This window comes from Solanum tuberosum, unplaced genomic scaffold, assembly GCF_000226075.1.
Source record: "Solanum tuberosum cultivar DM 1-3 516 R44 unplaced genomic scaffold, SolTub_3.0 scf00711, whole genome shotgun sequence".
Classification (NCBI taxonomy): Eukaryota; Viridiplantae; Streptophyta; class Magnoliopsida; order Solanales; family Solanaceae; genus Solanum; species Solanum tuberosum.
In genome coordinates this window covers 92757-110928 of record NW_006239624.1, presented here as the reverse complement: position 1 = coordinate 110928, position 18172 = coordinate 92757, and the positions used below count along the sequence as shown (strand labels likewise).

Here is an 18172-nt window from a genome sequence, read left to right as displayed (position 1 = left end):
TAAAATTTATGACCATCTGAAGTTGACCAATCAATAATCTTCATCTAATTGATTGTTGACCCTCATCTATGGTCAGACCTACGGACCGTGGATCGAACGACGGTCTGTGCTGGTCGACCGTAGTTTGTGTCAGAGGCTGGGTAAAGGAGGTCTCAATCCACGGACACTGACCACGGACCGTAGTCTGATCTACGGACCGTGGGTCTGTCCGTGAGTCGGGACTTAGCCAATTTTCTGAGCTGGGTCTGGGAGGGGTTTCAGTGGTGAACCACGGACCACCAGCACGGGCCGTGGTCTGACCTACGGTCCGTGGATGGCAACCGTGGGTTGCACCTGGAACTTCTCAAAATCTGCATTTTTGGTCTGTTTCGAATACGGGGTGTTACAATTAAGTTAATATTTAATATCATTAAAATAATGATATAATAATTGTAGGAGAATGTGAAAAGACAATTTTATCTAAAGCGGAGTCTTTCAACGAAGAGCAAAAGTTTAAACAATATTTCTAAGGACCTTCGTGACTTTCATATAGTACTAGTTAAGTGTACTTGTTTTACACGTGTGTATCACATTATTTAATAATAAATACATGCACGCATGGATGTGCGCACACACAAACAAATTGTTATGTATATGTCATATTATTATTAAGTACAAAACTTTTAACAAATAACATAAAAAGTGTACTTAAAGAAGAAGATGATAACTCATTATCACACTGATAATTGAGAAGGAAAAATATAAATGACAAATTTTTGCCATTGATATCAAAAGTAAAAATTATGTAAAGCAACAAAAAAAATTGTAATCTCCAAATATTTTTATTGGGGGAGTGACTTGATTCTCGTTGATATGTGAGACACTGTATATAATGACTTTTGTATATGATCTGAATTGGCTTCATCTTTATTGAAGTAGAGAAATCCTAAACCAAAAATGATTTTAATTAATATTTTCGATGGAGGTTTGTCTTAGAGAATCACTAATAGCAGTACCATATACAAAAATACTACAAAATTAACGTGAGTTTTCATATTAGGAGTCTAAAATATAATTTTTACCCCAATTAAATATGGTTTAATGAAGGTATCAATAGGGTTAAGTCAGATGTGTTCTAGGCTCGCATGAATGACAATATGTTTAATAGTAAAATCATGTTTCTTGATGACTCAAAAAGTAATTTTATATTAGAAAAATCACACAAGAAGGCAAATATATAATATATATTTACAATACACAATTATAGTTTAAATAAATTACGATTTGTAGCTATAGTTAGATTTTCTTATCAAATTTCCCTCTTTTCTCTCCCTCTCCCTCACCTCTCTCTATCTACTCTCTCGCTCGTCTCTCTCCTCTCTGTTTGTGCTATATTACTTCACATTGTTGTACATTTAGTGAAAGATTTATTCAAGAAAATATATAATAACAATCATATATCAATGTTATTTCATATAATAGATTACCAAATATGCATAAAAAAAAATACCTCACAAACGAAAACAAAAGACATACGAAAGTGACATTCTGTTCAAAACTTTTTATATAACACCTAGCAGCACATAGATAAATTTTTATTTGCATGGTAAATATAATAAAATACATAAGAGTTTGTAACGACCTGATTCCGTCGTTAGGGAAAAGCCAATTGGGAAAGAATTGGACCAGAAAAAACTTTTGAATAATAACTTGAAATTTCCTAGCCTAGTCCAGATTTGAACAAAATCGGAGTCAGGCGAGTCTAGTGAAATCTGGTAATGAATGAGAAGTGTAATAATGAAATTGATAGCGTGAGTGGATAGCTAAGACATTAACGAACCCGTAAGACTTTACAGAATTGAATTCGGGCGAGTAGAACTCTCGGAACTGATCTTGGCATGAACAAGTAGTTTATGAGTGTCGTTGGTTGAAAGTGTGTTGTGAAATGGGGGTATTGGAATTATTTAAATTGCTCATTGTTCCATGCAAGCCGCTATAGCAGGATTTCTACCGCCAGGGCAGGGTCGCTGTAGCAGGGTGAGACCGTTGTGGCGGGATAGATGCGACTTAAAGTCGGAAATAAACCCCAAAAACGTTTTATTCTGCAATTTTCGAACTTGAGAGCTAAGGAATAAACCCAGGAGTCTTCTTGACAGTTTTCCACCATTCTTAAGGCTAAAGGTAAGGTGTTCACTCCCCGAATCTGTTTTTCGATCTGTAGAACCTAGTTCATTTGGTTATTATCGATAGGGGAGGGTTTTGATATGTGATTTATGGTGGAGAAACCCTAATTTAGGTATGGGGATCAAGGGTTTGGCCTAGAGTTAATAATGTTGATTATAATCCGGGTAATTAGGCCTCGTTTATTGATCCTTGCGTTAATTGTATGTTTTTAGACCACGAACAAGCGGGAAGAATTCGGAAAGGAAAGATTCAAGTTCCTTAGGGGATTTAAGCTTGGATTCGAGGTAGGTGATGGTTGTGATTTCATGTTGGTGTGATAAATGTTTGTAATTGCTCATTATAATGCATGTATGTATGGGAATGTTGCATTATTGATCACCCTAATCGTAAATGAGAATAATTGAATAATTGTATGCCATAAATCACCTCTTGTTGTATGATTGTGAGAATATACACTGTGATTGTGATTGTGGTTTGTTGAATAGATCGGATGTTACGTTCCGACACACTAACTTGGATCAGTTGCCACGTTCCGGCATAAATGTGGGATCGATTGCCATGTTCTGGCATAAATATGGGATCGATTGCCATGTTCCGGCATAAATATTGAATCGGGTACCACAAACCGGTACACTAATAGTTTGGGTTTGGGTTCCATGAGAGGACCATTGAATTGGGTTCTGTGAGACGACCATGAAATTGTGTTGTGCATCTACTTGTGTTGATTACGTTCATATTTAATGGTGATTGAGGTTGAAAGATTGTTTGTTGCTAAAAAATGATAACCAATGTGTATTATTGAGAACGTGAAATGCTACATTGATCCTGAAAAGATGACTAATATTGTATATGTTCGGTATATGCTTGTTTTAAAATGTTGTGGTTATTTGCATGTGTTTCACTTTTGGGATAGCCGCGTGATCCTACCAGTACACTGTGGTTGTATACTGATACTGCACTTGCTTGTTCTTTGTTGAGTACAGGGCATCTTCAAGCGGCTAATGATAAACCTCAGCTAGGTGGTTGTTGAGCGTGATCAGATTCAGGGGTGAGTCAGTTCTTTCAGGCTGCCATGAATCTTTCTTGTTTAAGTCCTCCCTTTTCGGACTCAAGCTATTTGTTTAAGGTGTTTGTTTAGTTTCGGAGTTGTACCCCTTGTTCTTAGACTTGTCGTTAGTAGAGTTTTGATACATTGACTTTCAGGTTCTAGGGGTTGTTCTTCCGCATTAGTTTGACTAGTTTGTTTAAACCTTTGGAGTTTATGGGAACTCCATATTTCTTTTGGTCATTTAAACCTGCTTCCGTATCTTAAAATGCATAATTTTGATTAAATTGTTTAGTTTGGGTTGTAATAATGATTCTCTCATCGGAGGGATAGAGTGGGTGCCAATCACGACAATCTGGATCGTGACAGAGTTATTCCGTCTAAATTAAAACTTTGTGACTGAAAACAATCTAACACTTTTGCATCCAAAACATAAGTTGAATTAAAAACTAAATAAACTATAAAGGATGAAGAAGAAAAGAAACAAACAAAATAAAAGGACAATGAAAATTAAAAGAGAAAGACATGTGTTATTGATAAACCTAATATAAAGTAGTACTCTTATAGATGCATTTTGTACTGCCCTAGAATTACTATTCAATAAGTGCCCGCCCAGAATTTTTAAGATTGAACTCAAGATAATTTGAATTGGGGTCAATCTCAACCTATTTTCTTAATCCATTTTAAATGAATTCTCAATTGAGCCTAATTCAATCTTCAATTTCAACATGTTTTAAGACTCTTTATTTGCATTGATGTAATGTATGTTCCTAAGTGTATGCATTATTATCTATTTAATATTTTTTAGGATTTTGTAACATTTTATTTTAAAAAATAAATCTTGAGTTGAAATTCAAATTGTGGTTATAAAAGTTAAATATCAATATGTTAAAATTCTTAAGATTAAGCGGATCAAATAGGGCGGGTCAAGACCCAATCTGTTTTTAGCCCATTCGAACCCAAAGTAAATTTGGATGGGTCAGGACCCAACTCGATTTCTATTTCAATCTATTTTAATATATATCTCTAATTTCAATCCAACCCACCCATTTGACACCCCTACTATTAAATATTACATATTTGGTTGTTTGCCTCTTAACCCTTTGATTAAATTTAAATATATGAGTGCTGATCACATGTTAATGAAAAAATTGTCATTAGTACATGTTTCAATCTACCTCCCAAAATATTGAGGTGGAAAACGATAACTGAATTTCAATGGCAAAAACATTTAGATAAGTGCATGTTCATGTCTCGAATGTGCAAAATATTACTTCTAATTTGATTTTTTTCATACATTTATAATAGACATTTATCGAACATGATAGTGAAAATTGAAAAATATGATTACGATAGATATTTTCCTCCTCCTCTTTCTCTTCTTTCTTTCTCTTCCTTTCCTCGTCTTCTTCTTCCTTCTCTTTCTCCTCCTCCTCCTATTAATTTTTCGTTACTCTATTAAATATAATCAATTTAAACTTTTGAAATTGTACATATATATTGATATCACTTTAGTACTTATGTCATTTGATTAATTTTTGGTAATTAATTTTCCAAATTCATGGAAGAATCACACTTTCGTTAGAATGTGCCATTTGTTACGTAAAATATTAATAAAGTTTAATATAACACAATATTTATTTGAAATGATTACATGAGTGTCATTTCTCTTGATTATCAAATTTATGACTTTGCATGAAGTAAATATAAAATTAAGGCATAACACATAAATATAAGGGAAAAGGGTCTGAAAAATACTTCAACTTTGGCCGAAATTGTTGTTACGATACCAAACTTTATGGATGACCTTTTACCCCTGCATTATTTAATAGTGTATTTTAAAGGTATATATGTGCCCACGTGAACACATTACTATTTAAAATGATGCAATATTTATGATGTCCACGTAGACACATATATACCTTTAAAATACACTATTAAATAGTACAGGGGGTAAAAGGTCCTTTCCAAAGTTTGGTATCGTAACAACAATTTCGGTCAAAGTTGGAGTATTTTTCAGACCCTTTTCCCTAAATATAACCCTTAACTTGGTTTCCGTGCACAACTATGACCTTTACCTTTGGATCTGCACAAGTAGACACTTAAACTTATATAAAATTGAACAAATAGACACATTCGTTCTACGTGACAATTTTGTGTCCTACGTGATATCCTACGTGTGTTATGCCACGTAGAACACACATGTCTACTTGTTCAATTTTATATAAATTTAAGTGTTTAATTGTACACAACAAAATTGAAGGATACAAATGACAGTTAAAGCCTAGTTAAAAAAGCATATTTAAGTATTGTGCCTGAAATTAAAATAGAGTTGTGCCACCACCATAAATAGCTTAACAACATTTTGGCTTCTTATTTAGGAAAAACCACTAATATAGATTAATTTTTGGACTTTTCCGTTCAAACTCTAGTAAAAAAAAATTTGAGTTTTTTTTTTTGTTAAACTAAGGGTATTTTTATCAAAATTTTATTTTCACATAAAAAATGGTTAAACATTAAATTATTTTGAAATGCTTAATTAGCAATCCAAGAAATGAATACTTAATTTGTCTCCATTTATGTGACATAAGTAAAATTCCATAATTTTTAAAAATTTGATCACAAATTCAAACATAAATTTTTTAATTTTTCTAAAATAAAAATATATTTAGAAATCTCGTAAAAGAAAAACTATAAATTACAATACTTCTTCAATTCATTTTTATATATCCATTTTTGAATTTTGTACCCCCTTATAAAAATAATGAATATAAGCATTTTGTCATCATATCCATAGAAACGCATGTATAGTCTTACCTCTTAAAAGATAATTAGACAAATAATTAATATTAAAACTTGATATTTTTTTAAATATATTAAAATTTAAAAGTGACAAGTAAATGAAAATTTACTTTTACGGTACTTAATAAAAAATAATTATTACTCCCTCCGTTTAAAAAAGAGTGACCTAGTTTGACTTGAAATCGAATTTTAGAAAGTAAAAAATAATTTTGAATCTTAAAATATTTTAATAACATATAAATTTTTTAAAGGGAAAATGGACTGATATACCCATCAACTTTGCCATTTAGAGCCAATATACCATTCGTTATGAAAGTGACTCATATATATCCTTATCGTTATACAAATGGTTCACATATACCCTTACCGTTACAAAAGGAGCTCACATATACCCTTCATCTAACGGGAGTGAAAAATTAGTTTTCAATTTATTTTTTTGACTTTAAATTTTAGAAAATTCATGTAAGGGTATATATATGATCCTTCTAACAAAGGTCAATGTATATTTTAATATTTTTCATACAGAAATTATTTTTGACTCTTTTGATTATCATTATTCGAGTTTCTTATTTTATTTTATTTTATTTCATTCTTTAGTGTAAAGAAAAAATTTAAAACTATTTTTTTTGTGGCTATATTGTCATTTAGTTTTTGTATTTGTAAAAATAAAATTTAAAAAATGGGGCATCAATTATAAATTTTACAAGAAAATTAGTGAAACATAAATAAATTTGACCATCAAAATAATAAATTTAAATTAGTCGTTAAAACAAAAAAGTCAAAAAAAATATGTGTGAGAATGATCACATATATCTGATATGGATTATATTTTTTTTCAAAAAAATAATTAAAATATTAAATTAAAATTAATTTTTTTTCACTTCCGTTAGAGGAAAGACTATATGTGAGCCATTAGTATAACAATAGGGTATACATGATCGTAACAAATGATATATCAACTCTAAATGATAAAGTCAAATGATATATCAGACCCTTTCTCTTCATTTTTTTTTTTTTAATATTGAATCTCTAAATTATTATGTTATATAAATTACTATGTCATATAAATTAAGACGGAATAGTCACGTTAACAAACTCAACGTGCTTGGCTCGCAATTTCACGATCGCTTTCCTTTCCCGTAACTCAGATTCTCTCAATTTCTTTCTCTCTCTTCAGATCGACTCAACTGTTCATCAAAATCTCAGTTTTCAAAATTAACAATCAAAATCTACAAATGAAGGACGATGAATCGATACCGGTATCTACACCGACGACGGCGTATTCGTCGTTGAATACAAATTCAATACATTCGAAATCATTATATGATGCTACATTGTTCGGAAGAGGTCGGTACAAGTTTTGGGCATTGGCTGCTATTCTTTTGTTAGCATTTTGGTGAATGTTTACAGGTACTGTTTCACTCCGATGGTCTGCCGGAAACCTTAATAGTCTCTCCGATCTCTTCGATATTCCGAAATCAGATGATCTCGACGTCCTCGTAAGTTTACTATGCTTATCTTTTTTTTTTTCGTTCTGTAAATAAGTTGGATTCAGTATTGTTTAATTCTACTCCATTTTTCTTAAAATGTTTTTCACATTTTCGGTATTTCTAGATTCAAATTAGTTTTGTTCGAATTACCTCTGAAAATTAGTTAAGTTGACTATTAATAAGCTGGTAAAGTTGCTGATCAGGAGGTTACGAGTTCAAATTGTGAAAACAACCTCTTGCAGAAATGTAGAGTGAGATGGAATCTTGTTGATTTAGCTCCAAAAATTAGTTAAGTTGATTATTACAATAAGCTGGGAAAGTTGTTGTCATGTGATAAGGATATTACCGGTTGCAGAAATGCACGGTAAAAGATGGAGTACAATAGATTATTGTGGTTTAGTCCTTCCAGCTCAGTGCACCGGGCTGTTTTTTTTTTTTGACAATCAATAAGCTAAAAGTGTGTTGAATAGATTTGGATGGGGAGGGTTACATTGTGAGGGTGTTGATTGATTCTTTGAGAAAATCACAGTACTCTTTTTGCAGGAAATGGAAGACAGGGAGAAGTTGGTGAATCATATGTGGGATGTGTATACTAATAGTCCTCGGATCAGGCTGCTTAAGTTTTGGCAGGAGGCGTTTGAGGCGGCCTATGAGGAGTTAAACAGTGACGTTGCTGAAGTTCGAGAGGCTGCAATCTCCGAGATATCTAAGATGTCTATCCGATTTGTTCATATCGATCTGCCACCTTTGCGTTCGATGGTTAGCTCTCTCTCTGTGTTCAGTCCAGTTATTTGGGTGCCTATAGTTCACAGAAAGTTGATTTCTTATGTAATGATTTCTGAGCATGCTACTTTTTTTTTTTTTGGATGAATTATTGTGAGCATGCTACTTTGAATAGTTAAAAACCTGAGAGCTGTTGTTGTATGCAGATATAACAAGTTTCTACAAAAATCAGTTTGTGAAAGATAACATCGATAACAATTAGATTTTGTAGGAACGTGAGTGCATAGGTGATTGAGCATTAGGTGCAAATACAAGTATCCAATATAATATAGGTAACAATTTTCATGGCTTAATTAGGAGATAGTTCAGGTTGCTGCATCTGCACTATTCTACCTTGTCTTGTGGGCCTGTTGGTGGAACTTGATCCATCATTGGATTATTACTATTAATTTGAACATTGATCTCAATTTGCCTCACAAATTAAACCTTGCCTTGAGCGTATAGACTTGTTATTTTCTTTCTGAAGTAATGATAAACTTGTTATTTTATTTGTACATTTACTTGGGATGACTTCTTGTAGGGAAGAAAAGTGGATTTCCGAATTGGAAAGATTTTCCTCTATCCAAATTTTATAATATGGTGACTTTCATGGCGATTAAGCGAATTAATTTTTTTAATTGTTAAAATTAAATAATGTTACAATGAGTTAGCATTATATTTTGTTTGGGGTTAGTATGTTAATTAGAGGATTCAAATCTGCTATAAAGATAGCATATAAATTCAAATTTGTAGATAATATTGTCTCTCTATGTTAATTCAGCTTTCAAGATGACAGATTTTGCCACATAGAGAAAGATGTATATTTTTCAGGACATACCATAGGTGAAAGTCGATCAAATTGAGAAGGATGTAGTAATATTCTTCTTCTTACATATCAATGACAATGCATAGGAACACTATACATCTTGATTGATCACTTTTCCCTTAGAAGTTGATTATTTTGAAGGAATAGGAGTGAAAGTAAAGGAATGAAAAGGAAAGATATTGTACCTTAATACCTTTACCAATTGGCATGCTCTCTTTGTTTCCTTCTCATTCATAACTTTATCATAATATCTAGTTGACCCCTTTATAACTCATTCAGCCCCAGTTATCTTCTAAACTTCCAAAAGAGAGGGCTGCTATGCTTTCTCATACTTCTGCTTGACAGAAATGACTAAAAGTTTGTTGTCATCCTCTAAAGAAACTTATCCTGATGCAGATATCGAGTGTGTCCATGTGGGTGCTATGGTGGTCATAAGCCCCATCCCTTTAAATTTTCTTACAGTCTTGATAGGCGTGTAAACACGATTATCTATCACAAATTTGATAGAGAGATTCACGCTCGTTCTCCCTTTGTTGGCACAAGACTACAATAATACTATGCCTCAATCCAAAACAAGTTGGGGTCGGTTATACGAATCCTCATAGCACATGTTGCTCCATTTCGTATTTGGCACTAGACTCATAAAACTTTTCCTCCATCCCCACCATTTGTCATCATGCACCCCTTATGTTAGCAATTGAGGGCCAATATTGGTGCCTTGATTGTTGCCGCTATCACAAATCATCAGTACGTAGCATGACCAATTTCAATCAACTTTAATAATGAACTGGCATCCCCATAAGTACTTACCATCTAAACATTTTACCAGCAAATGCCACAATACCAAGGCACAGCTAGATCAACTGCTTTCAAGTTCCCAAGTTAAAGGCTGAGTGGTTGATATGTATAATAACTACATGTATCTCAGGTTCGACTCTCGTTATAATACTCACTTACCCAGTGAGTCCATCTTCTCTAGTCTTCACGGACAAGATTACCCCACCACTACTTATAAATTATAGCAGACTGTCCAATGGATTAGTCGAGATGTGCCTAAGGTTTGGTCCGGACAGCTCTATATTTAACAAAAAAATCAATTGCTTATTCCTTTTCCATTTATACTTGAGAAGTTGGTTTCTATGTTGCTTGTTTACCCCTATTTCCAAATTCTATTAGAGGATAAGAGAGTTATGTGGATCAGTGTTGTGAAAGGCGATCGCCTCGTCACCAATGGCAAGAGGCGAGGCGAGGTGACCCTTCATCGCCTTTTGCCTTTGTGGCGAGGCAATCTTCAAAAGGCGACGCCATGACAACAAAAGGCGAGAGGAAAGAAGCGAGAAAGGCGTCGCCTTTTGTATTTTCTTAAAAAAAGGCGACCAATTTAGGGTTTTAAAAGTTAAAAGGTAATTTTAGGGTTTTCGACTAGACTCCTCCGGCAACTAGCCAGACTTTTCCGGCGACTTCAAAGTCTAACCAATACATATTTCTTCTTTTCTTCTTCAGATTTCTTCTTCCTCTGTTCTTTTTCCTTCTTCTTCATCAGACTTTAGAGTCACTTCTACCTTTGTTTTGACTTTTGTTCTATTTTTTCTCATTCAAGTTTTAGACTTTTAGTATGTACTATCTATTTTTAGTTTTTGAATTGAAAAAATTGCTAATATGTTATTGTTTGATTATTTTCATATGCAATTAAATATTTTAATTTTTGGTATTAATTGGGTTAGACTTCATAAAGGCAAGCGCCTCGCCGCTCGCCTCGCCTTGTGGCTAGGCAGACCCTTGTCGCCTTTTATCGCCTTTTGCCGTCCAAAACACTGATGTGGTTAAAAAAATCAGGACTTTGGATTTGTTGTAAACGTGATAATGGACTGAATACAAATTCTCTCTTCTCCCATTTCTTATGTGGATAAGATTGTGAAGCTGATTGTTCTCTCTCTTAACTTCTTTTCATGTTTGTTTACATTCTCCATCAATCTTTTCTTCATTTACTTGAAATTTTTGAAATTGTTCATCTGCTATAAACTTTCTTAGGTCCAGTGTTTGGTTCTTGAACAGTAATTCAAAGTTTGTCGAGTGAAATGCAATCATTCTATTGTTGCAACCATCTGCCTGTCTGTTCTGCTTCTGCATGTCTACACGTCAGGATATTTTCCCGTAACTTTTTTTTTTCCATTCTAAAATCCTTGGATCATACTTTTTTTTTCCTTCTTCTAGCGAGCTGTAACCTTTTATGGTCTGTCCTGGAATTCATACACTTCTTGATTTTGTTTTACCTCATGATCTGTCATTTTTGCATTTTTAAAACTGAATACTATCCTCAAGCTGTTCCTGTGCAAAACCCGTGAGATCTTTAGTTTCATGATTATCACCTCTATATTTCAGTCTTCCTTTCATTAGAGAGCTTGCAAACTCATCTGTTCTTGGTGTGAGAATCTTGAACGAGTTAAATAAGTACAATATCAGCCACTATACTTCTGCATAATCTTTCCTGGAGTTGCTATACTGGGATTCTACCAAGTTAATTATTCAAGATCTAAACGCAAGCAAATCGTCCGTTTAGAGGAGTTGTTATGAACTTTTAAGGGAAAAATACATCATTTCCACACTTGTGATTTTTTTTTGGATAACCGTGTTGTCAGGCAATCAGGGCGAGCTTACGCGCACCTCGACTTATTCTACTGGGTACCTGCCACACTTGTGATCTTTTAGGGATGGTAGAGAATGATACTTCTTTCGGGGAGAAAATAGAATTTTAAATTAGGAATTCAGTAATGTAAAGGTGTATGTATCTAAAGGAGGACTGATCTGCACAGCACTAGAGCGGGGTTTACCCTGTGTGCACCTGAAGGGTATCGGCTGCAGGTTCCGTTGTCATCATCCAAAATAAAGAAAGAAAGGGAGAATGGATCTCCACAACTCCATCTCCATTCTCCTATTCCTTTATAGTGAACTTGTGCCATCCCTAACCCTATTTATCCACCTTAACATATTTAAGTGCAGGATAGTTACAGGGAGAACTCCTTTGTTAATGCATTTGTTGAATGTCATAAGAGTTCTGGAAAAGGTTACATGATCCTTTCGTCAATCGAATTGTCAACTTTATTTTAACAATCCTTGTTTGCTCTTCATGAGGGTCACTTTAGATTTGTACTACAATGTGCCTATTTAGGTTTGACAGATAAACCAACTGCTGCTTGCTGTTACTTTTATTTTCTTTTTATAAGTAAGATTTTGTAAGCTGCTCGTAGTTCTCTCCATAGTACGTTCCACCTGCCCTCTTTCACCCTTATAATTGCACTTTGCAATTGCTCCCTGAACATTCTTGTTAATTTTGTGATTGCTTCTTGAACATTTCCACTCATTTTATTTGGCATGCATGATTAATCTTTCCATGAATCGTTTCAGGCAGTAAGAAAATTAAGTCAAAAACAATCTGAGAGCAAACAGAGGACCGCAACATGAAGTAAGTTATGACTAGAAGAACATCAAGGGTCCAAATTTGCACGGTTGCCACTTATTTATACAAGACAAATGAAAACGTACACCAACCTGCTCCCTGGTATTTGACTAAAGGGGTATCTGGGTAAAGATTACGCGCATTTTTGCAACAGGGATAAGCATTTCTAACTTTTTGTTACCTGTACCTCTTTTTTTCCTTTCGATTTCCATCTCTCCAGACACCATTGAAAAATCATATGAGTGCAGAGTTCAAGAAAATCATTACTTAATTGCTTCATGCTAAGAGATCGGAAATTACACTAGAAGACCCTTACTGTTTTTCTTGTATTACAGTTGAGATACCAATTATACAAAGTTGCACGGGAATAGAAAGATTATATTTTATGAGTTCTCATGATAAACTTGTTTTTGGTAGTCTCTCAAGTGATTTTATGCAGCTTGCGGCCCTGTTTGCATGAAATTTGCAACTCTACTCACTTCGAAACAACTTCAGGCACCGCGTATCTGAAATTAGGCTTGTTAGACAAAATGTCTGGAAGTTTTATATGACATGAGATCTGCATATATGGTGGTCTTTTGATTTCTAACTAAGATATGACCTAGAGCTTGCTAGAAAGAATATTTCTATCTTTTCAGGATTTTAGAATAGATTTGGTGCTTGCTTGAATGTTATTAGAGGTGATTAGTATTTTCATCCCCCAATTGTTGCTAGTATCAATTTCAATTCCTTGAAAGTTATTATTATTTGGATGGATGGGGAATTTTTTTTTACATATCATGTTTGTCTCCGCTGAAAATTAAGCATTAGATCTCATGGTGCTCAATCTGCTTCATTGACTACTTAGTCACACATCCTCGATTGCAGATTGAGGCATATGTTTCCTAGAAGCTTCCACATATTTAAATGACTTGAAATTTTACATAAACATCTCAATTGAACACATATATTTAGTTGAAGAAGTCTAAGTGAACAATCGTACCTAATATGATTATGTTTTTTTTTCCATTGGATTCCATACTATCTTTTCTTACTTGATTTGACTTTTCATTGGGCCTATCTTGCATAAAGTTTTCATCACAATTATGACGATGCTTTGCTATTTTTCCATCTCAAGTGGTTATAGAAGGCATATATATATATAATGATACAAATGGCTTCATGATGAAAACAAATGATTGCTTTTCTCCCTCCCATATGCCTTAATCAACAATATGTACCTAATTAATTATTGTTATCCTTGGAGATCAGTTTTTTCCCCTTGTTTAAAATAAATACTCTCTTTGTTAAGGGGGTAAGTGATGATTAGGTATCGGTAAAAACTTACCTGCATGATAGATTGTCTACATCAAATTATATTACGATGGAGACTTTCCTTAAATTGTTATTCCCTCTGTTTATTTTTACTTATCACATTTTTCTTCTCTAGAGTCAAACTATAAATATTTCAAGACATAATTTTTCATCATATTAGTATGAGGAAAATTACAATGTTATCTTAAGATACATAACTACTCATAATAAGTCGAATTGATAATCTAGAATATAAAACAAGTAACTTCTCATAATTATGAGTTAAATAAGAAACCCTAAAATAAGTAAGTAATTTACTGTTGCAAGTTAATTAAATTATACTGATAATATAAATATTGTTTTATACTACTCCTTTCGTCCATCTTTACTTGTCCACTATACTATTTTAGAATGTCCAACAATACTTGTCCCGTTTATAATACCAATGAATAATTTACCATGTTATGTCTATTTATCCTTGCCATTAAAAACTATTCATTTTTCAATGTTTAGATGACTTATATTTAATAAGGGTCACGAGTCAAAATATGGTGGTCATAAACTGATGGCTTCTGCACATTATTAAAAAATCACTTTTTTCTCGCTGAATTTTCTGTTGAAAAATGTTCATTGGTTATTCTCAGAGATGGTTTGATTAAATTAGTGAGAAAAAAAAGAGAGTAATATTTTTATATGAAAAAAATTGAATTTTTTTCACTATTTCAATGATAATATATTTTCAACATGCATTTTCCTAGTGATCCGATTTGATGAAAAATATATAAAAAAATCATATTCTATAGCTCAAATTTCCCACTGATTTACTATTGAAAAAATCTTTGTTTTTTTGTAGTGATACTTCTTTGTATTAAATACAATGCTAGTTGTTATTAGAGGCTAATTTTGACCAAATCAATCTTTATAATAATAGATAATTTTCTCAAGTTTTACGCTTGAAACATATTAGAATGCACATGGCCACTGGCTATTTGTATTGAATCTATGTGATTAGCTGTGCCAGCAGAATTGTAGTGCTTCACCATATAGCATAAACAAAGTACAAGTCAAAGTCAACATTCCTTTTTGTTAGCAGTAATATTTTATACATTATACTTGCATAATATTATACTCCCTCCGTTTCACAAAGAATGACCTGGTTTGACTTGGCACGGAGTTTAAGTAAATAAAGAAGACTTTTGAATCTTATGGTCCTAAATTAAAGTTATGTCAAATGTACAAAATTGCCCTTAATCTTGTGGTTTTAAATATGCCACGTGGAAAGTAAAAAGTAAAATGTTACCAAAAAAGGAAAGAGGTCATTCTTTTTTAAACTGACTAAAAAGGAAAGGAGGTCATTCTTTGTGAAACGGAGGGAGTATAATTTTTCATATAGTCAAATTCAACCCCAAAGTAAAGTCAAATTTTTGACTCCAAAATGTATAACAACTGACAAGTAAAAGAAGAAAGCATATGATTACTTTTTTTATATTTTAATTGATCTCCTTAATGAAAATCCTGCCTCGGCCCCGCCCCAACACCAACCTCCAATTTCCCTATTCATGAACACTAATTAGTTTACACTTTTTTGGTCAATAAAGGCAATTGGAGAGTCCTCTCCACTCCATAGAGAGAGATCATCATTCATCACAAATTAGAAAAAGAATGTCAAAACTTTTGAAGTTTAGAATATCTAAAGCTATCTCTAGCTCTTTCCATTCATGTCGTTCCAAGGACCCTTGTACACTTCCTCAACATCCTGTCCCTTCATTCTTACAAAATACACAATTCATCACCATTGATCATCTTCTGTTCGAAGAAATGATTCATCAAGATAACGAGTCACAACTGATATCGACACATCATGATCATTTCCCCATAATCACCTCACCCTCCTTCAAACACCACGTGTCGGTGACCCCGATAACTGCCGGAGGCCAATGTAGCTCAAGGAATGGAGAAGCATTCAGTACTACGTCCGATGACAGCCACACTAGGTCTTGTTAATTACTCCTTTTGTTTCTATTTATGTCACACATTTATTATTAGAAAAGTGAATTTATTTGACGTACCACACTTTTTTATGAGTTATTTTAAATATTTTAAATTATTAATTATTTTGATTTATAGTATTTTTAATATATTCAAGCTTTATCTTAAAGATTTTACGGTCGAATTTACGCATACAACAAAAAAGGGTAAGTATTTTGAGTACTCTCTTTGAGTGGTGCCAAACAAAGTGGAACAAAGAGAGTAGTGGAGTTATACTTACAACAATTTTTACTTAAATTTTTTAATTTTTTTTAATTAAAGAATTAATAACATAAAATTCTAATGACTTGAGTTAAATCATAAGGTTTAAATTTTATACTACATTTTATGCTAAATTAATCTTTCGCCATAAAAATTGAGATAAAGAGAATAATAATATAGTAAAATGATTGTCAGGAAAACTTTTTTCTTTAAAGACATAACATATTAAAAAGTACTTGATATTTTTGAATTTTACTTAAGTTTAAATAAAACCTTAAAAATATGATTATTCTAAACAAATATAGTCTCAAAGTCTTTCTTTCTTACCTTCTGTTTATTTAATTTTTCTAGTAGGTCACCTTCACATGAATTCAAGTGGAAAAAAGAAGAAGACAAGTGGCAACATTTTGTCAAGACGACCTCCGATGATGATACAAAACAACAACCTCGTAGGAAAATCTCTTACCCCTTTATCTCTGACGATTCAGACAATGACGAGGTTTTAACAGAGATAAACAAGCGCCAAAGTAGTAGAAAGAAAAAAATTAGTACTAGTAAAACAAAATTCCTTATGATGATGAACACTACGTCCCCATCATCATCAATGAATGAAAATGAGATTAATTTTACTAGTAAAAAAGCTAATTGGGATTATCATGAGGATATCGATATTACTAATGAAGATGAAGAAGACGAGACTGAGACATTCATATCTTCTTCTTGTAAAAGCCACGTGGAGTTTTCGGATGATTCATCTTCGAATTTTAGCCAAGAGTTTGATACAATTTACAAAAATACCACTAGAAGGTGTCAAAAAAAGATTGGCTTTTGCAAGAGAAGAGATGTCAAAAACACAAGATCTAACGTTTCAAGGGGCATGAACAATATTGGTACGTTCCTAGTGTTGAATATATTATGTGATTGATTTATCGATCTAAAAGTTTAAACAATTAGATGATGGAGTCTGTTTGATTATAAATGGATTAGGTTGAATTATATTACCATTTCATTTAAGAACTTAAATAGATAGAGGAATTATATTAAGTGTTAGTGCGCCTCCTCCTCAAGCGAGTAAGTTATGATCCTAAAACCTTTTATATACCTACTTAAGTACGTACTTTATTGAAATGTCTATTCATCTCATTTAAAAGCTTAAATTGATATAGAGTATTACGTCTTAACTAATTTTTCAGGTAAACGGTTATCAATTTCAACGTCAACGACATCATCGGACGGTGAGTTACCTCCAAGGTTATCGGTGTTCAAGAAGTTGATACCATGTAATGTGGAAGGGAAAGTAAAGGAGAGTTTTGCCATAGTGAAGAAATCCGAGGACCCGTATGAAGATTTCAAAAGTTCGATGATGGAAATGATTTTAGAGAAAAAAATGTTTGAGAAAAATGATTTGGAGCAACTTTTGGAATGTTTTTTGTCATTAAATGCTAAGAATTGTCATGGGGTGATTGTTGAGGCTTTTTCTGAGATTTGGAAGACATTGTTTTCACCTAATCATAGTTAATGTTAGTTGTTAGGATAATTTCAAGAAATTAATTAGTACTCTGTTCCGTTTATTTTTACTTGTCATGTCTTTTCGAGAGTCAATTTGTATGGCTTTAGACTAATATTTTAAAATATATTGTTTCATCATATATATTACGGAAAAGGGTCAAACTTGCCCCTGAACTATATGAAATAGACCATTTATACCCTTCGTTACATTTTGGGATAAAAAATGCCCCTGTTGTTATCCTAAGAGACCACAAATACCCTCAAGAGTTAACACCCCAAATTTTTGTTGACGTGGCAAGCCACGTGGGACTAATCCTTCCACCTAAGCGTTGTCAACTAGGATTCACTACAAAAGAACTAGACCTTTAGCGGCAACAACAGTCGCCACAAAAGCCCAGAAAATCGTCACTAAAAGTTTTTAACATTAAATTCTAATTTTGTGTTTTTTTCTTCATTGTTTTTAAAAAACCAAATATGATATCGATTAAGTAGGAGTTTGAAGACACTATATGTTTTATTTTTATGTCATATGTAAATGTATAAAATGTACAATGATGCATTATATATATATATAG

General features: G+C 32.9%; 2 protein-coding genes across 2 annotated transcripts; both read left to right on the top strand.

Annotated features, from left to right (window-relative positions):
- The first annotated feature begins 7116 nt into the window (after positions 1-7116).
- LOC102605860 (uncharacterized) lies at positions 7117-13241 on the top strand. Its single transcript, XM_015305185.1, has 3 exons — positions 7117-7509; positions 8044-8259; positions 12494-13241. The coding sequence occupies exons 1-3, from the start codon at positions 7411-7413 to the stop codon at positions 12548-12550; spliced, it is 372 nt and encodes a 123-aa protein (XP_015160671.1). The 5' UTR covers positions 7117-7410; the 3' UTR covers positions 12551-13241.
- Positions 13242-15478: 2237 nt separating this feature from the next.
- LOC102580284 (transcription repressor OFP7) lies at positions 15479-18060 on the top strand. Its single transcript, XM_006366932.2, has 3 exons — positions 15479-15832; positions 16443-16978; positions 17282-18060. Exons 1-3 carry the CDS (start codon positions 15501-15503, stop codon positions 17605-17607), a joined length of 1194 nt encoding a protein of 397 aa, XP_006366994.2. The 5' UTR covers positions 15479-15500; the 3' UTR covers positions 17608-18060.
- Positions 18061-18172: the final 112 nt, after the last annotated feature.

Coding starts and splice junctions, on each gene's coding strand:
- LOC102605860 (XM_015305185.1), top strand. CDS start 7,411: ATGTTTACAGGTACTGTTTCACTCCGATGGTCTGCCGGAAACCTTAAT. Junction 7,510..8,043: donor CAGATGATCTCGACGTCCTC/GTAAGTTTACTA, acceptor CTCTTTTTGCAG/GAAATGGAAGACAGGGAGAA. Junction 8,260..12,493: donor TGCCACCTTTGCGTTCGATG/GTTAGCTCTCTC, acceptor GAATCGTTTCAG/GCAGTAAGAAAATTAAGTCA.
- LOC102580284 (XM_006366932.2), top strand. CDS start 15,501: ATGTCAAAACTTTTGAAGTTTAGAATATCTAAAGCTATCTCTAGCTCT. Junction 15,833..16,442: donor TCCGATGACAGCCACACTAG/GTCTTGTTAATT, acceptor TTTTTCTAGTAG/GTCACCTTCACATGAATTCA. Junction 16,979..17,281: donor AAGGGGCATGAACAATATTG/GTACGTTCCTAG, acceptor CTAATTTTTCAG/GTAAACGGTTATCAATTTCA.